The sequence below is a fragment of the Echeneis naucrates genome, chromosome 22 (genome assembly GCF_900963305.1).
Source record: "Echeneis naucrates chromosome 22, fEcheNa1.1, whole genome shotgun sequence".
NCBI lineage: Eukaryota > Metazoa > Chordata > Actinopteri > Carangiformes > Echeneidae > Echeneis > Echeneis naucrates.
The window spans coordinates 6,232,038-6,254,923 of record NC_042532.1 but is presented as its reverse complement, the minus strand read 5'-3'; the positions used below and the strand labels follow the sequence as shown (position 1 = coordinate 6,254,923).

Sequence of the window (22,886 nt, the reverse complement as noted above, 5' to 3'; positions counted from 1 at the left end):
GATGATGGTCTAGCTTAGAATTTCAGATTGCCTCCCGACTATTTTGTAGTGTGCCACATATTGGATGAAATTCGTAGTTGAGAATTTCAACAGCACTGCTAAATGCTTCATTACATATTAAGGAAATCCGTCCTCTGAACAAGGACTTGGTCTTTTTCTGAGTGATTGTGGGTATTCTGAACAGCTCATAGGATGGTCTTAAAAATATTGATATGTATCTGATTCCTTACATTTTGCCTACTGGTGGCTATTGATCCAGCCCTCTGACTGCCTCTGATTACCTGCTTCAAATGAACATCAGTTTATTTATTGTAAAACGGAAGACAACTGGAGTGAGTCTGTGGGCACTGTCTCACATGCTTTGGTTCAGTTGGGCCAGACCGGGGGGGGGGGGGAAACGATATCTGGTTCCCGTTTACGCTCAAACAAAAGTGAACATGAAGTCATGCAAACTGATACCTTATTGATTGGCCAGTTTTGGTGATGTCATCCTGCTATCATCAGCACATCACGATGAGCCATGGGGGAATCAGAAATATCTGATCACATACAGTACATCCCATTAATAAAGAGAGCAAATCGATTAAAAGCAGCAGAAGGATTTAACAGTTTGAAATGGCATCAAAATCCCAAACCCACAACCACAAAAAAACAAAAAACATTTGACACAAACCAACTGCACAAGATTCAGTCAGAGTTTTTTTGTCTACTGACAATTTTTACATCAGTCCAAATGCAGGTTTAGGTGTGAACGTACCCCAACCCAGTCCATCCACCTGTAAGACAAGAAGTTTTAGCCCATTATTTTTTATGATTAGTTATTCATATCTTCACAACTAGATGTTCCATTTAGATAGAGTGAGTAGAAGCACTCGTGCTGCAAAGTGAGCTGAAAATGTGCGTTGTATAAGTGAGAGAGAGAGGGCGAGTAAACAGAGAGGTGAAGTCCTGCCCCCTCGCTTTGCTCCCTTTTATTCCACCTGCATGGTTGTATTACTCAACAGCTTTTCTCAAAGCGAGTTCTGCACTTTGAGTTATCAAAATAAATAAATAAATAAATAAAAAACCCTTTTACATGTTCCTAGTCCATTTTAGCGCTGTAATGCACATTAATATCTCAAAGCCTTGTCATTTTCAGAGATAAGGCAACAGGTTTTGTTTGTAATCTTCACTGTCAAACTGTTGTGGGAGTGTTTGCTCTTCAATTTCTACACTCTAATAAACATGTTTACTATGGGGGGGGAGGGTTAAGTTAAATGTTCTGCTCTAAATATACAGCCAAAGAAATCCTGTATTGAATCACAACAAGATGATCGATGACACTTATTTTAACTTCAAGCCTGCCTGCTTGTTTGGATTTATAGCATTAAATTGAAATGTGATTGGTGCTTCTCCTAAACGTGGTATCACTGATGCCGTTTACTTATTGCAACATTATTTATTATTGCAATCCTTATTTGTAATGATACATAAGCATGGATAAATAAGCATAGATCCGGCAAGTATATTTCCAGTGTTCATGAAAGACACTTTTCACATTTCCGCTGTTTCGTTTATCCCTTTTTATTTTACACAACATAACAACACAGTACATGTTGTCTTTTTCTGTACAGAAGCTTTCTGGGAACTTGTGACCAACACAGGCTGTGGTACACCAATGTCAGTGAAAAGCTTGAAAAGTTTTTTGTTCTGTTTAGTTTTTTTTTTTTTATGTTCGTGTTTTTTTCCCGTCTTTATTCTTCCCTTTAAAAAATATCAACTTCATAAGAGATCCGTTAAAGTCTTCTGTTTGTTACTTGTTGTCTCAGTTTGTGTCTGTGTCAAGAAAACATCTGTACTCCTTGGTAGGTAAGAAAGGCTATGTGTGAAATCTTCTGTTCCTTTGTTTGTCCCCCTCTGTCCTAATCCCTTGTCCGTGGAGTCGCGGCGGGGCCTTAAATCCAGTCCTATAATCAGTCAGGGGGTCTGTTAGTGCAAAAGAAGGCACCGACTGCTGTTCTCTTGCCACAGTATGGATGCACACTTTCTGTGGGCATGTGAATGTAAAGAATGGTGTGCTTTTCAGTTCTTTTATTGTTGTCTCTTTTTTTTTTTGTTCTTTATTTTTTTCCTGTAATTATTCCCTTTTTGTGGTATTTTCAGATAAGGTGAGAGTGAATCTGGGAATGACGTGGCAGGCCCATTGTCTTGTTTTCTTTTGTGCTATAAAGTGGAACCAACGAGACAATTCGAGGACGCTACGAGACAAGGCAAGTTTTTCCACTTGCTGCATGGCCGGCTGCAAAACAGACAGGAAACTGTCAAAGTGGAAAGAAAACTGTAAACTGAACACAAAGAGCTGTGGAGAAAAGTTCTGAAAAATAATAATAATAATAATGATAAAAAAAAAAAAAAACCCGGCTGAAAAAGGAAACAGTGTGAATGCAGAACACACACAAACACACTCACTCACAATCAACCATCCAGCGACAGCTAACATGAAGACACACACGCACACACACCAAAAACTCACACTCTAAACAGCAAAAACACATCACAAATGCTCACACAAACCTTCACAACCTTTCACTCACATGTCTAGAAACAAATTCAAACTAATACACACACTGAGGCTCAGACGTACAATCATACAAAAGATAACCCATAATGGATAAACCAAAGTTTCTTTTATAGTTGCCGCCTGGTTTCAGTTCAAACTGTGCTTTCTAAGATCCAGTCTGAATCACATCGTCCTTTTTCTGAGTCTCCATTCCCGTCTTTAGGGAGCAGCATCCCGCTCATTGACTGGCTCCTTTTGTTTCGCATGATGCGCCCTAATCTGGGTGCTCCTCCTCCCTGATGGGAGGAGTGCGTCTTTGAGACTCCTTCACTGAGTGAGTACCTCCTCCTCGCCCTGCTCCTCCCTCCCTCCTCCACAGGGAGAGTCTGGTACTTGGCAGAGGAGGAGTATGCACGGGGAGCCCGGCGCAGAATGGGCGTTTCTCTAAACCGGATGGAGGGCGCGGGGCTTGGTGTGGCGTGTGGGCTGGAGAAAGGGGAAGGGGCAAAAGGAGGTGTGGTTTGGCTGAGAGAGGTGGAGTTGTTTCGGTTGGTGTTGAGGTTCTCTAGAGGGATGGAGGAGGGGAGATGGGCGGAGGAAGCGGTGGAGGATGAGGAAGGAGGGCGAGGGGAAGAGGGGAGATTTTCGGGGATGGCTGAGGTGTTGGAGCAAGCTGAGCCTGGCTTACTGGAGGTGGGCATCCGCTTTGGCTTGGGTAGTGAACCTGTAGTGGTCGGCGTCGACATCCCCGCTTGGGCCCTCTCTTCGCCCGCTTTCTCTCTGTCCTCTGCCCCACCTGTTGGGCCTCTAGAAGCCCAAGGCTGGCTGAGAACTGATGTAGTCGTGGAGCAGTCAGGCAGGGAAGAGTCAGACAAATTGGCCCCTCCTCCTCCCACCCCCCCGGCTGCTGCTGCGGCGGCACCGCTCCTTTTCTTTGTGCCTCCCGAGAGGTCGTCTAATCCGATTGAGCCATGTTTAGAGGCACTGGGAGTCACAGTGCAGCCCTGAGACTGCTGCCCATTGGTCTGTGAGTGAACGTTGGTCATTGACATTGAAACGCCTTTACCACCTTCCCCAGGGTTACACACCTGAGCAGGGAAAACAGAGGGAAAGAACTTTTTACCTCTTTTTCTCCACGCTGAAACGTTTGCACATGAGCTGGCAAATGAGGTCAAGAAAAAAGGATTAGGGTTAGGGAGCAGCATGATCTACAAAAAATCCACAAAAACAACGTTGACTGTGTAAATCTAAATCCTAAATCCATGTGATTGGTTAGAATTAGCTTTGAGTTTGTGATGGCTTGTTACCTAGTCATGCAAAGCATCTTTCTGACAGTAGTTTGCCATTTTTTGCCACTTTGACAAAGATTGTCTTTTATAGGCTTCCATATAAGAGTCATGAAAAGTCATACAGACAGTGGCATTAGTTCGGATGTGCTGTTAAATCCGATCGATCAGCGTGCGTGAACACTCTCACAGCAGGTGTGCTGGTGTGTAACGGCAGGCCAAGATCTGAGCTGTACATGGCTGCCATATACGAATGATGCCAATTGTCCCGCATAATGAAACTCTATCTCTTCTTACTCACTCCCGTTCCTGGAGAGAGAGGCTTAAGAGCGGCAGACGGAGAGAGACCTACCTTGTACCGTATCATCAGGATGATGATAAAAACGAGCACCGAGGCCACTATTATCCCTCCGATGATGATGATCATAGTCCCGCCGAGAAACTGCGACTGCATAAAGTGACACCTCATGTACTCTGACTCGGTGGTGAACTGCACACAGCCGACCACGCGCGTTGCTGTCAGGGATGTGATGACATCATCGTAGATGGCCAGCACGCAGAGGTCGTAGTGGGTGCCTGCAGCCAGGTTGTTTACCAGGAAGTTTTTGCTTGATGGGGGGATCATTCTGTGGATGAAAAAGGGGGGGCGGGGGCATATACAACGTGAATTTTATATGAATTGACATCGTGGGCTACATTTTGATAACCACGAAACTTTAACTTAACATGATGATGATAAATGGCAATGGCAACCTCATGACGGGATGCTTCCTGCTCACTGAGCTTATTTGTCTTTTGTACAGCATGCAAAATGCCTGTGTAGTGAAACCATTCTGACCATTTGCCTGTTTAAATATTCACACCAGTATTCAGTCTCTTTTAGCTTCACATTTAGTCTCCACCAACTGTCTTTTTGGCTGCTAAACTCTGTGTTCACCAGCCAACAATTAGCTTTGTTTTTCTACTGTGGCTGGTTAGTTACAAACTGCATCAGTGTGCTGTTTGTTGCCGGACATTACTGCAGTGGGTTTTTGCTTGCTGCTGGCAGCAAACAAACACATGGTACATGTATATGAATGGAAACAGCCAAAGTATGGGTCCTAAAACCAAAAATAATGGTTTAAATGATACTGAAATACTGATACATAGCAAAACAAATTAATTATTGATGCAACACCTCAACTCTAAAAACATGCCTTAACCATTGATGACTTTTGGTTTTGGTACAATTACCGAAATGTCATCCCAAGAAAGGGGACCGGCACGACAAGGGACTTAGTGTGATGACAGCAAATATTTTGTATTTCCTCTTTCTGTCCAGTCTAAATGATCTAGCCAAAGAAAAAAAAAAAATCTGCATCATATAGTTCAGAGAGGAAAGTAATAAAAAAAAAATACTCAACAAGGAAGTAAGAACGAAAAAACGAATCGATTCACACACAGCTGTGTGTGGCTCGCTGCTGAATCCTCAAAAACAGATTCCCACCCGTCATCATCAGGGCAGGAGTCCAATTAAATGATTTATTATTGCAAGGACGTTTGAGCAGATGCCCTTTCGCAGCCGGCAAAATGTGTTCCAATTGAGCGCAAGCCCTGAACAAAGCCTTAAACAGTGAAACACAAAAGGGAAATAGATTTCAATCAATCCATATATTCGTTTGGACAAATAAAAAGGTCCTTTGCCACTCTGAGTTAAAGTTGGTCATTCTTCGCTGGTCCCACTGAGAAAAGAATTTGCACATTTGTCCCTCAATTTCCCTAAAACCGAATTGTCAGCTTTCCCGGGTTTGCTCATTAAAATGCTGTCGAAATTCCTCATTAACTCCCGAGAGGATGGCCGGTTCACAGCCCCCAGCTTTGTGTGCTCTGGGAGCAGCAGAGTTTCACTTTGGACGGGTGAAGCATGTGAGGTTTAATGGATAGTATACAGCGCGCATAGGACTTGTGTCCTCAATGTGTATCCCCAATGGAATAACAGCATAGGATGTAAGAGTAACTGGTATAATTCTAACTATTTTTTTTTTTCCTGAAAACAGTTGCTTTTCTGCCGAGCAACGAAATGTAACTATAGTTTCCATGAACTGTTCAATCTCTTTTGATAGTTACGGTTTTATAAAACAATAAATATAAGCTGTGCGTGTGTGTGTATCAAAGACTCCGACAGTCCAGGCATTCAGCATCAAAACATGTTCCAGCAATCCACTGAATAAAAATATGTCAACACACTTCCCAGACACATGCAGCATTAATGCATCAGCAGTCTTTGTCCTGAGAGCAGGAAGAAGATGATGAACCCAGAGTGTGCAGGGCATGGAGGAGAGACGAACACTTTCTTTTCACAGCGATATTAATGCTTTGCTTGCTAATGTGACACCCCGCCACAAATTCATACCCACAAATAAAGTCCAAGGACACGGCAACAATGTGGGAATTAATCTCTGTCTGTGGATGTGTGTGTAAACAAATGTAACCGCTTGTATGTCCCAATGACATTCGCTCTTATGATTAACCTACACACTTCAGTGTGACTTTAAGTGTCCCAGCATGGGAATAATGACATTTTTTTCGTATGTGTGTATGTGTGCATTTGTGCATGTTTTGTGGTTTGGCAGGCCGAGTTTTGCCCACGCACTGAGGAAAAACAGCACAGAGCAGCAAAGGAGAGAAGGATTCATCCTCATGTTCTTGTTCCAGTATTCCCCAGGTCACATAAAGCGATCGCTAGCTTGTTACTCACAAGAGCTGTAAATATCAAAAACAATATCAATTTTATAAGTTGTTATCAAAAGTCATCTGGTCTGAATTCGCCAGGTTTTCTCTGCGATAGCGAGAAACACATTTGTCGTCGCGTTGTGTGGATTGTAGTGGTGCCCAGCTCACTGTGTTGGACTGTTTTCACTATGCCGAACAGCCATGCCTGCTGTAGTCACACCTTTGGCAAACAACCCCCCCCCCTCCAATGACACGGGAACCATTGATCGCTCCTGTCACACTGTCATCATCAGAAAAGCGTGAACTACTTTTAGGCTCTTACTGCACAGAAATTTGAAGAATGAAACGCGATTAAGTAAACATTCAGCCGCTCCACTAATGTCAACTAGTCGCTGGGTGATGGGCGCAAAGTACCCACATAATCCACATAAACACTTCCCCTCTGTCACACAAAGGTACAAACTGAAACGACAAGCAAGAATAAGACTAGATTTTGGATTCATTCATGAAACAATCAGCTGTTTCTAAAAAGCAGATTTAAGTGAAGGAGTAGGAGAGTTTTCTGAAGCCATAACAAGTATTTAATCCTTTGAAAAACAAGCTTCAAGGTATTGGAGTTCTTATTACGGAGGTAACAATTGCTATGGAATACATTTTAAGATATTATCGGAAATATTTCAGAAATTTTGCTTTTAATTTTGACTAATAGCACCATCTCTGCCTTAGACAAATTTGGTGTAATGAACAGCAATTTGCCCTCACCCAGTGTGAGCTGGGGTTGGCTCCAGCACCCCCGCGACCCAGAAATGGATAAGCGGTAGAAGATGAATGAATGAACAGCAATTTTCAGTACTTTTTGTGAATATAGAATTGGAGATGGCTGATCCATCATTTCTATAATGAATAAAGGGAGATAGCAACACGGAGGAATACAGCAACATTCCTCTTATAACTTCAAAATCAAAGCACCGAAAGTAGAACGATGCTGGATGGATATTACATTATCTGGATATCGATGAGAATGTTTGCAAATTAAAGTGAAACTAATTAAAAAAACAAATGTTTTTAACACTGAATGGGTTTTTGTTAGAAATGTATTAATGGGGAACTAATTAGCTTTGCCTTTTTTTTGTATTCGTTCATTTGCTGCTTAGCCATGTACCCGCATGAATTAATGACGTTTTCTCCCTCTTCTCCACTTCAGAAATCGTTGCTTCCAAGAACCCATTAGCAACATGGCTTCTGCTGGACACGGACCAAATTAGACCATCTCTAAGCAAAATCCATCCGACCGGACGCTCCGGCTAATGAAACTCAGGCTGCAGAGTCTTCATTGTTGACGTGTAAGCCAGGCTGTCATCATTCACAATTCATACATACATTGGACTGTGGAGATATTGACAATGTGTTTGGCGTATTTGGACCCCATTTGGATGCATGCTGAGAGCCCAAAATACATTTTCATGCAAATCAGTCGGTTTTCTCACATACAATTACTTCTTTATTGTGTGTGAGCCGTTAGCATTGTGAACTCATCCAAACTGACTCATTCATTGTGGCTAATTTCTTTGTGTCTGAGCTAGATCTTGCTGCCAGTACTTGAAGCCCTACAGTGGGCAGATGATTGCTTTGGCCGAGACTATTACACTAATCTATCTACTCTGCTCTGCCAAGCCCTCAGCCCAGGGCGTCTGTGTGTGTTTCTGGCTTTTATCACGATTTACACAAGAGAAAAATGTCCTTGCATGGTCATCCCTGACTATGCATATCTACACTTATATCTACATGCGTCCGCAGTATTCATATGTGTGCGTTCCATTACAGCACTCTCCTCCTCATATGGCAGCATCCTCTTCCCTGTCGCTGCCACTCTGTCTGGACTCCTGCCAGTATTTATCACTGATACAGCTCTGCGTGCTGGTAGAACCCAAACTATTCCTGGTCTGCGTCTGTGTGTCACTTATGTAAGTGCCCAAGCCTGTTTCAATGCGTGTTCATCAACTTTAGCTTTCCTCACTCCAGCCGGGACGAAGCCAGCAGGCCAGTGTGATCTCCATTAGTTGCCCTCAGCTTTTTGTCTCAAGACAAATGACTGCCTCCAAGCACAGGGCGGTGAACTATGATACCAGATTGTTGTATTTCAGACCATTTCACATGATTAAATATTGGACAAGGCCTACAGGCCACAAACATGCATTATTCCAAGAGAGGAAAAATGGCATCTGTGGAAATGATTCAACACACAAGAACAGAGTTTGCAGGTTGACTTCGAGCATTGCAGTGAGGGGCCATGGCTTCAGTTAACTCAGCTGCAGTCATTGGTTTTCTGAACCACTCCGATTCAGACTTTGCTTTTCATGAAGAGGGCGCAAGCTTTTGATGATCTTAACTTAATATTCACACACTGTGCAAAAATGTATGTTTTCTTTGATAACTAGTTCCCGCTGTTTTATTATTTTCACCAAGGCGGCCATGTTTGCACTTGTAATTATTGGCTTGCTTGTTACTTATTTTTTTAAGTAAAAAGAAATGTGAATATTGCACTGACTCACAGTTACTCATTTTGGCAGATGCATTCAACCAAAGCAGTATTTTCACTGAGCTTCATGCTGGAAATATTGTAGCTAACATATCACAGGGTGGATTCTTTTACCTTTGCATGGGAACTATTCCCCTGTATTGAGTTTGTGCAAAGCTAACCATGCAAAGTTGCTGTCAGTGCATAAAGTAGTAGTTCTAAAATATGAACCCTCTCTTCAACAAAAAAGTTAAAATACAGATAAAAAAAAAAAATAAATCACAAAATGTGCCTGGTACTGGCAAAACAAAAAATAGCCAAAAAATGAATTTCATAAAATAACTCTGATGACAGGGCTCTTTGTATTCCTTCAAGTTCTGTCAATATAAATTTAGAAGAATTAAGTGATTTGATGGGAGATCTCAAAATATTAGTATCTTTACCACAAACCTCTCTTATTTGAAGGGAAAACACTTCAGTGTCACTCAAACAGGGAAAGGACCCAAATGTGGGTCTATTCAACCTATTCAGAAGATACTATTCAGTGCTTCTGGGTAATGCCTCCCACCTACCAAATCTCAAGCAAATATAAATTCAATAGCCTGAAACATGGGGAGCATTCACTCTTTCATCTTCTACTGCTTACTGGAGCCAATCGCCTGTTGCCAGTCCATCACAGGACAAACACACAGAGACAGAAAGAGACGAACAAGCACTCACACCTACGGACAATTTAGAGTAATCAATTAACCTAAACATGATGTCTTTGGACAGTGAGAGGACACCCACACAGGCATGGGGAGAGCCTGCAGACTCTGCACAGAAAGGTCCCAAGGCCAGGAATGAACCTGTGACCATCTTATTGTGGGGTAACAGCACTAACCACTATGCCACTGTGCTGTCTAGCATGAAGAACAGAAAAGCCAAAAAAGTAGCATTCAAAAGCAGCAATTGGTTTAAAAAAAACAAAACAAAACTGCACTGTATAAATATTTGTCAGTCTAACGTTTCCACATAATTATTTTGGTTTTTATACATAATGCATTTACTAAACAGGAACGCGGCATTCAGTCAATTAACCAAACAAAGCAACCCACTGTGAAGTGCACAGCCACGATCAAACCAGTAAAGATTAACTGGTTTCTAAGCACAAAGTGAACAGGATTAATGTTAGTTCGACTTCTACTCCATTACTGCTGACCTCAAAGCTAATGTAGCTTACACAGCAGATGGCACAGCGCCATGCTAATAGGTCTGAGTCTCTGAGGCAGACAGGAAACATTGCAGAAGCTAACTTCTTATCTTTGTTTCTCCATGCATAATGCCCCTGATGCCGGAGCTAATGGTTAACAAGAACCACACAGCTTGTAGTCAGAGGTGGAACAGGGATTTTGAGCCCAAGCCAGGTGGGCTTTGCTAACACCTCCCCATCCATTTTTATTCATTAAGCTCTGTCACACACGGGCAGAATTGTTTTGCACTTGGTGAAAAAGTAAACATCGCCAATTCGCAATGACTGCACAGTTTCATAATGTGGGAATGAGTAGTCCCCACTGGCGGCGACTTACCCTGTAGATTAGATGTTTTTCTTTTTTTCTTTTTTTTTTTGCCCACCAATGAGCAGTTTAACAAATTGTATTTAATTACAGTGGTAACACTGCAATAACTCACATTGCCATGTTATTTAAATGAGACGCCGTCGCAGCAGCATCTAAAATGTGTAATGATTTGCTTTCCTCATAACCATCCTTACACCCTAAAATATCTGAGAAAGAAGTAGTGGCTTTAAAGTTCATCTCCTTTATTTGGAAATATCCCCTGTGAGAACCCTTAGCAATAAAAACAGATGAAAAAGGCATTCAAGCACCATTTGTTTTCCCTTTATTATTGTGAATTTGTCTTTAAAGGTAGGTAGGTAGGTAATAAAACACTGCCTCACTTAAAAGTGTCATTTTAAAATGACTTTAGTGAATATTAAGATACATTTATGGCAGACTTGTCCAGCATTACAGGTCAAAAAATTGCTGTCTTCAATCTTTTGAATTATTAACTATTAACAAGGAATGAAATGACTAATGCGTAATGTGAAAGCTGTAACTTGCTGTGTCAAAACCAGGAAAATCTAGTTTCACACATGCAATTAAGAATAAAAACCTGTTACATTTGACGACTCTGAGGTCTTCTCTTAAAACACACGTGCCAGCGTGGGCTCCAGTTTCGCCAGCGCCTAATTTCAAAACAATAAACACTTGGCAAGATCTGACTTTTGCTGCGCTCTGTGCTAAACAAGCATGGCAGCAACGTGGTGTCCCAGATGCCGAGAAGACATCTCAGCAGTATCTGTAACTGGGTGTAGACCTCCATCCGACCAGCTCAGCTCCATTCTTCCATTTAGCTGACTCTTGATCTGTCCTTAATGCTGCAGTTGGCTCCTTCAATAATTTCCCCCTCCATACTGTTGTTTCTTCACTAATTCATTCTAACTTTCACCCTTTTTACTCCTTCCATCATTCCTTATCTGCCTCTTCCTGTCCTTCCTTTCCTTTTCCTTCCACTCCCTTGTTTATTTTTCCATTTAATGTTCTTTAGCTTCACCCCCCCCCACTGTAATTGCAAAGGATTCCCTCCATCCTGGCTAATGTGGTAGTACTTCCTGTACTTTTACCTTGTGTTTCAAACCCCATAGACTAGTTACAACAATAACACTGTGATGTTATGCCCAAGATATGTTTATGGTGCTATAAAATCTGAATTGGAACATAACAGTGTGATAAAGGTAAAAGTTTTTTCACGCCTTAAGCACAGCTGAGCTCGGTGTTATACCTGGACCGCAGGGACCACTGGCAAGGATAAACTACTTCCTCTGAGCGAGAGAGGACAGAGGGAGGAGAAGAAGGGGGGTTTTTAAAAGCCCGGATTCATCCCTAACCCCCTGCTTTGCAGCCTCATAAAAAAAAGGAAAAAAGGCTTGCCACACAATTTGCTTGATGTGTAGCTTTTGTGGCAAATGGCAACCAGCCCCTGTAGCTCGATGTGTCTGTTGAAGTGGAAAACAACTGCTGAAGGAACACAGAGGGAAAAAAAAAAAAACAACAACAAAACAATACAAAGTAGGCAGAGCAGAGAAAATGGGGACTAGGGTGAAGAGAAAATTGGGGTTTGTGTGCTTTCAAAAAAAAAAAAAAACTTTGAAAATGTCGGTATGCAGTTTGTGAAAGCCACAAACGTCAGATAAGGTATTTCGCAAATCCTTATCTCTGCAGAACTGTGGTGGATGAACACAATTCAACCAAAGCCCTCACTCTACTGTTAGTTCAGGGCTCATATGCATGTAAATGTGGTAATGTGGTTTATTACTTTGATAAACTGTTTCTGATTCACATCTATGGCCTGGCTGGCTGTGTCCACAGTTAGCCTGCTAGCTCGGGATTCTTATAGCTAAGCATAAATGGCCAAAAAGGAAATTTTATTGCATTTGCCATTTCTGAAAAACAAAAAAACAAACGAAAAAAAAACCAAACTTCATTTGTCCAAAAAAAGGCTCCATTTATGACTTGAACTAAAAAACACAAATACATATCACTATCATAAACTGATGTATTTTTATAAACCTGTCTTTCTTTCTTTGTATGAGGCTCAAATATCAAAAATGACCTTTTTAACCATCATCATGAACCCTACTTTATAATCTGGGGAATTCATTCTTTGTGTAATCCCACAATAGCCTGCAATCATCCCTTAATTAAACCCCATAATTACTTCCACAGCTGAATAAGAGCACATTGTACTTTGTGGTTGTTTTATGGATGGCAATGTCGATGTTGGTGGTGAGTTTTACTGTCTTCAGTGACACGGCTGTGAATTATTCAATAAAACCAGTTCGGTGTAAAGGCCAAAGATGTGGCACGCACCAGGTCATGTGTAAAAGTAACATTATCCGCCATTCCTGGAACTGACCCTGATATGAGGAGTTAACAGCTGATTCTTAGATGAGGCCTTTGTAGGTGACTCCATTTAGTTCCTTATAATTTTCCATTTAAGGAATAAAACAAAAGGTTGAAGAATGTTTACAAAAAAACCCAAAAAAGAACGCAGATGAATGAGTAGCACAAGAGAAAATGCTGTGTTGGTCGCGATGTAATTACCCGAGATGAAATGATAAAATATTGTCGCACTTTCTGGTTTTATTGAGATATTACCAAAATGCAGCTAAGAAGGGAATTTCAATTCCAATAGATTTGGAATAAATGAATGGCTTTCTTTTTTTATTTATTTTATTTTACTGGAAAGATTACAGTTAAGACATTTTTGTTATTCTTGTATACAATTAAAATAGAGTTGTGTGATAAAATAGTTAATGACTTTGACCACCACATCCTATTCAGGACATCAAGCCAGAAAACAGATCAGGACTGGCAAAACCATCACGGTGGATCTTAAACAAAAAACTGCCAGGGGTTTCAAGTATACTGTGTCTCCCGCACATACCACCAATGTCAACCAGATGCAGTTGAGAATAATTCGCTTTCACAGTTCATTTTGAATGACATAATTAAAACTGTGGCTGAACGTTGCAGCGCTGATGTAAAAATCCTGGCTTGTTCTACCATTCTCATCTTAAGAGTAATTACAAGAAAATACCTCATCATTTCAGAAATTGATCATTTCTGTGCAGAACGAAACCTGAGCCACAGTGAGATTGCTTTGGAGAGGTTTACTCTTGTGACCGACTGGGCAAAAGGCCTGCCTCCGGAATAAAAATGTAACACTTAAGCAGGAGGACGGGCTTTCAAAGAGCACTACCACATGAGTAATCATATGCTTGTCTCAAGTGTCCTTGAACAAGGCAGTGTATCTCATCGAGCCCTAGCACTGCCTCTGTGCAGCTGACCCTGACCTCCCAGCGGATGGAGCCATGGGTGGGGTTTCCCTGCATGGATCAATACAAAATCAAATATTACAACTCTTACATTTCAGGAATGCAGCGTATTCATTAAATGAACCTGCACCGGATGGAAAAACGATGTTTTTTTCCGGGAAAACTCAGTTTCAAACTATTGTTCAGTTTTACATCTGTTTCCGCAGACACCTGAAGCCACAGTATGGAGGACACATACGGGACCACAGCAATATTATGTTGAGCAGGCGGGGAGTAAAGTGCACAAATGTCAATGCGCAGCAAATCGATAAGCTCTCATTGGAGCTGAAAGTAAGATCTCTGTGTGTGACGGTAGCGCCAGTCCTCCCCCTCTCATACTGTTTCCCTCCCACTCTCACCTCAATTCATCTCAGTCACCCCCCCTCCCCACCAACCCACCCGACCCCAGTTTGCCCCCCCCCCGCCAACTTTTCTATTCTTTCTCACCTTCTCTGTCCCTCTTCTCTCTGTTTTGTCTGTGTCTGAGTAATGAAACAAGAAGAATCAATGGGTTGCTACTTTGTGCCGACAGAGGTGTTGAATGGAAATCAATTCACTATCTAAAGACAAGAGAGCTGCAAAATAACACAGGGACACACAAACGAGGACTGGAAAAGAGGAAGAGGGGACGATGAAAAGACAGGAGGAAAGATTTGAGTCAGGTAATCGAGAGGAACAATCAGGTTGACTGGTGAAAGGCTCTCTCTTCAACCCCCTCTGCCTAACAGCAGGCATTGCAGTGAGTATCAGTCTCAGAGTATAAATATGGCCTTTTGTAGAGTAAAAATCCTATAAACGCTTTGGTGTAATTTGTAGAAGAATGAGAGAGCAAAAGAAAGATACAGACAGAGGGGTGTAACGTTGATGTGATCTGTGGTATGATGTTATCGCTCTAAATCCCACGGGCGTCATCTCTCATTGATGCATCCTCTGAATGGGGTTAAGTGCCGAGATGTATGCAGAGATTAGGAACAGTATGAAAGGCTCACAACAGCTGCACTTTCTGTCACTGTTCTGTTAATTTCACATTGGTGTGGAGAGAGAGAGAGGAATGTCTCAACAACTCAAAGCATTGTCATCATCGTGGCCCAGACGGTCAATCCTAACACTATACCAGCTCTCCACAATGATGATGATGATGCGTACTGATGAAGTATGTATGCGGATTAGCAGAATATGAAAGGCAGATTATACTGGCAGAGCTCCCTACCAAGGCTCTTTGTGTTCGTTAATTCCCCTGTTTCACTGGAGTAAATATTTAGCTCAAATAACAATCACTCCGTGCGAGATCGATCTAATCTTTGTAATCCTGAGCAAATAGCAAAAAGTCAAGAAAGACTAGTGGAGTGCTTCCTTCCAAGGCCGTCCGCCCATTGAGGGTGAGCTGCGTTGCTTGTCCTGAGGATTGTGAAGGTCCTCACTGTCTCCATTTTGTCTTCCACCTCTCCCGTCCAGCTATATACATGCCAAGAGCCTGTATTTAATTTACAACTTCAACATAGTAGCACTCTTGCAGTACCATTCAAATACTATTGAATAATAATATCTCTTGTGCTACAAAAGATGTCATCTGTTGTAGCATCTTTGCAGCTTCCTTGGATGGTCCTTGTAGTTCACTTGTAGCACCCTTATAGGTTGCATTTAGAGTCTCCGCGGGGCCCATGGTGTGCACTTACAGCACTCTTGAAGGAGCATTCGGACTCTGTGCATTTTCAATCAAGCTGCGCTCTGTTTCTATGTCCTGTGATCACATTTTCCAACAGGATCAAAGGATCAGGTCCACTTAATCTACTGTAATCTAATCTGTGGTGATCAGACTTCAGTAATTGCGTACCTCCGCATTCTGTTAACTGCCTGGCTCTGACGTAGTGAGTCATGTCAGTCTTACCTGTACACCAGCGAGTCGTCCTGGCTCCCGTTGTACTGGATCTGGAACATCCTGATGCCTGGGATATTTCTCTGGAAGTTGAACTTGATCAGAGCTGTCGATGACGTGGCCTCAGCGGTCACCACCCTCTTATCCACGCCACCCTTGACGTCGCCTGTCACGTTGCTGCCGTTTGCTCCGCCTCTGGTCGACGTGGAAATGTCTGACGACCCTGGGTCAGGCTCTTGGATATTGTTAGTGTTGTTGGTGATGTGAGGGAGTTTTATAATGAGCAGTTCTACTGTTTGGTGAGCTTCGCCGGCAGGGTTGGAAGAGATGCAGGTGAAGGAGCCGGTGTCTTTGACAGTACTGATGAGGATGTCCAGGGTCCCGTTGGCGTAGACCAATGTTCTGGAGGAGTTTGACACCAGTTTGCCCTCCGGAGAGATCCAGTGAATGGCTGGCTCTGGGTCACCTCTTGCCTTACACCTTTAAAGAACAGAAAGCATTCAAGCTGAATTTATTCGAAACAAGACAGAATGGGGTCAGCTGTATACTAAAAGCACAGCATTTCTTAATGATAGTTTCCCACCACTTTCCCTCTTCAACATAAAGTGGAAGGAATAAGTCTGACATATTCACCGTGTCTAGAGAGCAAACATTAGATGTAAAAGCAGGTGTGAATGAAATAATGACAGAGTAGAGTTACATTTAGATCTGTGATGATACTTAAATTGTCCCAAAACCCAGTTATTTATGCCCCCTCCTTTTTTTTTTTTAAGAAATAAGTAATCATTAATCATCAAAGTTTCCCCAACACTGACTAACAATAACATTAAATCTGTAAATACAATGGAACACTACACTACATAGGCTACAGCTCATTCATAATGAACAGTTGCTTCATGAAACTGAGAACGTGTACATAAACAAAAAAACACACAAAAACATAAACACAACTGCAAATAGATTTTTAAAGCCATTCAACAACTAAGACGCGGACTGTGCTTCAAGGAACATGACTCATGTTGTGTCAAAATTGGCAAAACCAACAACTGTGTGAAGTAATAATGGGCTTTTAAGTCATGAAATATACATTTCTTTCACAAGAGTGAGGTCCAAGGAATGGAGAGGAGTATACACTCTGAAAAAATATAGCACTATTTCAGGGTGCAGGATCATATTGTATGCACTCACCTCAGATGGCTAACAATGTCTGCACATGTATTTCAGAGGTATTACTATATACCAAATCAAAACTTCCTTGGCATTTTGCCATTTTACGCTTTTAAAAAGATTTTGCAAAGAGATGAAAAAAACAAACAAACAAACAAAAAAAAAAACAAGGTGAGTTGATGCTCTAATAATCTGCACTGTGCCAGACACACACAGACACAAGAGAAGAAACGGGGTAATGGCATCTCATTGATTTCGTTTGGTGCCTTTTTCCTCATTTTCATCATATTTCCACACTTGAAAACATAACATCTATTATGACTGGAAGCGTGTGACCAATATATATGCAAATGAAGTCGTTATGATCTCTGTTGTTGTCTTGATTTAGTTTTGTCCTTAAATTTTGGGTGTAATGCCCCTATGTTCTGCTTCACTGAACAGTAGGGTATTTTCTGTATTCTTGAGCAGTTTATAAACACAATGCACAACCATGGGAATTAAAACAGGAAGAGTTTGTGAGTACAAAATGATTATGGGAAAAATGAGACTTGTTGAAGCTGTTTGCATGTGTTCAGACCATTTCAGCTACTAGTGATACCTCAGTGCCACTCGCTGTCCTTCAAGTACCCTCATTTCGTGGGAGTATCTGGTGATGAGCGGCGGTTCGCACAAAAACTCCTCTTCGGGGATGGACCAGAAGTAGCGACCAGAGAGTTGTTGCGGTGAGGCGCACGTCTCCAAATCGTCCTCCCTGTTCAACCTTCTCAGCCACAGTAACTCACAGTTACAGTGCAGAGGGTTCCCACCAAAAGACAGTGCGAAGGAGGAGGGGGTCAGGACCCCTGATGTAGCCAGAACCTGGTAGTGTCAAAACATTGGTTTCAAAGGGTCAAATAAAACAACACAACCAAACACAACTGCCTTCCGACTGGTCAGATCGGAGGCAGCAAACATCTGTCCAATCTGTGTGACTGTATACAGTATCGGAGCCGGAAAATATGAAATGCGATAAAAAGGGATTTATTTACAGCTTAAACATGGTTTCTCGCCAGGAGCAGGTGGTGAAGACTGTCACTTGACATGACCTTGAGCTGGCATTGTGTTTACAAGACAGGAGGTGAGGCGTGCCCATGCCTCAGGGCAGATTGGAGTCGCCATCAGAAAGTGATTAGATGGGGTGCTGCTTATTGGTTAGCATGCTGACTTCAGTGGAAGAAAGGATGTGATAAGGTTCATGTTGGCACCAATCTTGGTTATTAAGGGAATAAAGTTTGATGCTGAGCATGCAGCGCTCCCTTTACACTGCTGAGTAAACAGCTGCTATAGCCAACGTTGGCTATGTGGCCACAGCCACACTTGCAAAGAGCTTTTATAAATAATATTTTGTTACCCAATATCATGACCAAACATCGTCATCTTTGTCTTATTGGTAAAATTGATTTTTTTCCTTTTTTAACAAATCTACAAATGAACACATCTATTTAGCTCTTTTTCATATATTATACCACTACAAATACTGTGAGTATTACAAAAAGTATATGCTGTATTAAACAATATTTTTTTTTTTTTCTATGCAAAGGAGTGGATGTGAAAGTTTATTTGACCATACTGTTTGAGTCCAGCTTTCATAATCCTGGCAAAGGGTACCTGAGCTCGTTGAAAAAGAGGATCTGGTGGGAGCTTCTGGAGCTTATTGGAGGTGACGTCCAGCCGGTTGAGTTTCTGAAGCAGCGAGAAGGTTCCCTCTGGAATAAAGTCCAACATGTTGTGGTCTAAACTCAGCGTGTGGAGGCTCGTCATTTTCTGTTGGAAGAGAGAGTTTCTGTCATGCCTTTTGTTTCCTGGTTCCTGGTCGCTGCCCTTTTGGTCCTTCTTTTTCATTTCTGATGGTGGTGGTAGATATTGTGAAGACGACTTGGTGTGATAACACGTTCATCTTGCGAATACAAGATCGAACTGTGAGCAACCAGGCCAATTTGTGCTTGCATCATTAATATAAACCCAGTACAGTCAAGAATATTGTAGGAAGCATATTCAATGAGAATGGCATTAAAACCGCACAAGAATCGCCTGTTGATGAGCAGAAGTCACTCATAAATGTTAACGGTTAGCAATGAAATACTTATGAATTGAAAAACCCCAAAGTGAGACATTCACTGGCAAGTGCATATAGGCTTTTTAATAATCCATCCATCTAAAAGCCCTGAAGATCTTTTATGTCATTACTAAATGACCATAATGGTCTTATAGCTTCCAAACCAGTTTGAAAGCTGCCACACTTTAAGGACATCCTGACCTGGATGGCCTCCCAAGGAATAGAGTCCAGATTGTTGTAACTGAGGTCCAGCTCTTCCAGCGCTAGCAGGTCGTTGAACGCTCCCTGGTGGATCAGCACCAGCTGGTTGTTGTTGAGAATCAGGTGGTGAAGCTTGGACATCCCGCTGAACGTATCATTGCCTATCCTCGTCAGCCGGTTACTGTGAAATCAGAGCAATGAAATTCTTTCCACACACACAGCTTCGGAAATAGACTACACAACCTGCAATTCACGAGTTTATGTTCAGTCATACCTATTGAGGTGTAGGGCTCTGAGGTTTTCCAGATCAGCAAAGGCATGTGGTGTGATGTACGAGATGGTGTTTCTGGATAATGTTAGATCTACCAGCCGTGTCATGTTCGCGAAATCTTTTCTCTTCACACTGTGGATATAGATGAGCAAAGTTAGGGTCAGTCTGCAGTACTCCCTGCAGTACTGGTACCTTATACACCTTTACAAAAAATTTCCTAAAAATTTGTCATTCCTTCAGCAGTGTTTGAATGTACACTGGAGTTGAAAGGGAAAACTTATGAGGAAAACTCTGTCAACTTTTAAAAGAGAGCTTTATCCTAAAACAGAATTCACATATGGGCTTTTCTCTCATCCTGTGCAAGCTCATTCAATATGAAGAACTCTCTCCAAAAGCTCCAAACCAGGGAAGCGAGGCACAAAACTGCAGTGCCATCAGGAGACAGCCTTGAGCTGCTCCACTGACTATGAACCGACTCTGACTTACTCCAGGGCCTCGAAGAATGCGCTTTCTTTTAAACACCCAAATGAGTTTTATTTCATTTTGGTGCCAGAGGATAATGTGCTCATATCCCCATAAAAAGCACCCTAGGTGATTCTGCTCTGTCCAAAAGTTCTCAGACTTATTCATCTTCACTGGAGAAGCTCGAGGTGCTGTTGCCTCCAGATATCATGCAGCAGTCTGCCTCCAGTTTTGAGGGAAACCTGTTCATTATCCACACCTTTATAATTCATGTGTCAGACTGCTTCTGCTCTTTTGACATGCTGCAAAAAAAAAACAAAAAAAACAAAACAACAACAACATCGTACATCGTTGACAGATTTTTTTTTTTATTTCAAATGTTTTTATTTGGAGCTGAGGTTTTGGAAAATTAACAGCTCTTCGGGGATGAGGTTTGTTTCCTTTTATTTATGAAGCAATTGATGAATAAATTCTTCAGATGCCAATTTGCTGCACAGGAATTAATATTAGACTGCTGTGTTTGCGATAAAGCATCTGTGTGAGCGGCCTTGCTTTGTCAAAGCTATGTTCTCAACTAAACTGGCATGATATTTAGTTCTTAAAACCACAAACATATCTTTTATGGATACAAAATAATAAAAAAAAAAAAGAAAAAGAAAAAAAAAAACCTTACCTACCTATGTAAAATACCTTAATGCCAACATTATTACACATATTATCAAACAATTTCACAGTATCAGTAAACTCATGAGCTGCTGAGTTAGTTAAAATATGAATGTTGTTGGCGGCATTACAGATGCGACTGATACCTCGTGACAAAGTTGTCGGCCAGCCGTAGCTCCACAGTATGCCTGTCGATGTTCGGTGGTACAAACAGCAGACCCTTCTTGGCGCAGAGCGTTGCCAGGTTGGGCGACAGGATCTGACAAACGCAGCGCTTTGGGCAAATCTGTGCCCTCACCGCCATGGCAACCACCAGCATCACACACATCAACAGCCTCTCCATGGTAACCACCCCGCCTGGACACAACACCTGAAAAGAGACACAGAGAGAAACACAAATGAAGGAATACTGCGCGCTAGATACTAGACTGTTTCGAGATGTATGTGATGAAAACGCCATACACTTGGCAACTGCAGTGATTCTGACAAAAATATTAATAACAGAACTTGACGGAATGAACCCAAAGGTGTCACCACTAACTTTTAGGAATCGATAATCAAACTGTAGATATTTATGAGAATCGTTCATTGCCCAGCAGCAGCAGCAGCAGCAGCAGCAGCACACAGACACCCACAAACTTGGTCGTCATTAGTAAGCAGCAGTGCTTGTTGTTAATTAGGAAAGGTTTAGAGAAAGAGGGCCAGAGAAGGGCGATGCAGGGCGAGAGAAAATGCTCATTAATGACAAACTTGATTGGGGCTTGAAGGGTATGGAGGAGTCAGGATTAAAGAGATCACAGTGCAAACTCGCTTGCACGCACACGCACACTCACACACATGCAAATGCTCACATTCATATGATGAAGGTTACATACGTTGTTTTCACTCAGTGAACCATTCTTGGTAGACGCCTTTTAAAAAAGTGTCAGCTGCAGAGACGAGACGGAAGCGAGTGAGACGTGTGGAGTGTGGAACAGCAAAGAAGTGATTGGAATATGTAGAATATTTCAATTAAATAAAAATTCTAAATGGGAAATGCATTTTCAATACCAGTTCAAGGTCGGGTGAAACTTTCTGAAGGGTTAATAAGTTGTAACTAACAGTTTTATTATTAATGATAAAAAATATGTGATAAACATTTTCATTTGTGGATTCACTGCTGTTCCTGCACTGCACTTCCCAGATAAGTACTATGTTTCAAAGTAAATGCAGTTTTTAGAGCTTTTCTAAACTGGAAACAGAAGCCGGCCTATTGTTTTGTTTTTTTTTTACTTGTCAGAGCAGTTTTCTTGGCAAAGAAATCACAGACTTTTGGGTGGAAGGTGTACAAAAGTACAAGGGTTTATGAGTATTGGTTGGATAACTGTCAAAACAGTTTGGAGAGAAGCGATACAGATATTTAAGCAGGACTAAATGATGCAAAAGCAAATCTTTAATTAAAAATGACTCGCACGTGTAATTTCACTATTGCATAACAACGACTTGCCCTGTAAAAACTACTTTGCATACGCTGATGTACAGTCAGTCACCACATCATTCATGGACCAGGACCAGGAGCCAAATAACAGGGAATGAAGCATGGTACAGTGCTCAGCGTAAATGAGTACACCAACATTTTAAACAATAGCTCACTGAACACAAAAGCAATTTCTAAAATGTTCACAAGAATAAGTTTAATATAACGTCTGTTTAACTTATAACATGAAAGTAAGGTTAATAACATAACTTAGATAAAAAAAAAAAAAAAAAAAAATCTGTTTTACTGAAATTAGGGTGATGCGGAAATGAGGACACCGCACAACAAAAACTGTACATCTATTACTTTGTGTTGCCTCCACGATTTTTGATGACAGCGCGTCTTCTAGGCATGGAATAAACGAGTTGGCGAAATTTTGCAACATCAATCTTTTTCCATTCTTCAAGGTGTTTGATTGGGTTCGAAACAGGAGACATGGCCACTGAATCACTTTCACCCTGTTCTCCTTCAGAAATCCGACAGTGGCCTTAGATGTGTGTTTGGGATCATCGTCATGTCGGGAAAGTGCACCACGACCAGGGGTACAGCGTGATGGTAGCATCTCCTCTTTCAGTATAGAGCAATAAATCTGTGAATTCATGATGCCATCAATGAAATGCGGCTCCCCAACACCAGCAGCATTCATGCAACCCCACATAAGG

General features: G+C 41.7%; 1 protein-coding gene across 2 annotated transcripts in view; it reads right to left on the bottom strand.

Moving 5' to 3' along the window:
• Positions 1 to 2,473: 2,473 nt before the first annotated feature.
• Positions 2,474 to 22,886, bottom strand: part of lrfn5a (leucine rich repeat and fibronectin type III domain containing 5a) — a 99,955-nt gene continuing 79,542 nt past the window's right edge. The window contains exons 2-10 of one of the 2 annotated variants that reach the window (XM_029493616.1): positions 21,584 to 21,637; positions 20,855 to 21,078; positions 19,587 to 19,715; positions 19,313 to 19,493; positions 18,664 to 18,819; positions 17,615 to 17,874; positions 15,862 to 16,329; positions 4,178 to 4,451; positions 2,474 to 3,627 (exon numbers count right to left, since the gene is read on the bottom strand). In XM_029493616.1, the coding sequence (XP_029349476.1) occupies positions 2,692 to 3,627; positions 4,178 to 4,451; positions 15,862 to 16,329; positions 17,615 to 17,874; positions 18,664 to 18,819; positions 19,313 to 19,493; positions 19,587 to 19,715; positions 20,855 to 21,051 (2,601 nt within the window). In that variant the 5' untranslated portion in view covers positions 21,052 to 21,078; positions 21,584 to 21,637 and the 3' untranslated portion in view covers positions 2,474 to 2,691. The remainder of the gene's footprint in view (positions 3,628 to 4,177; positions 4,452 to 15,861; positions 16,330 to 17,614; positions 17,875 to 18,663; positions 18,820 to 19,312; positions 19,494 to 19,586; positions 19,716 to 20,854; positions 21,079 to 21,583; positions 21,638 to 22,886) is intronic. The other variant, XM_029493615.1, reaches the window with a different exon arrangement.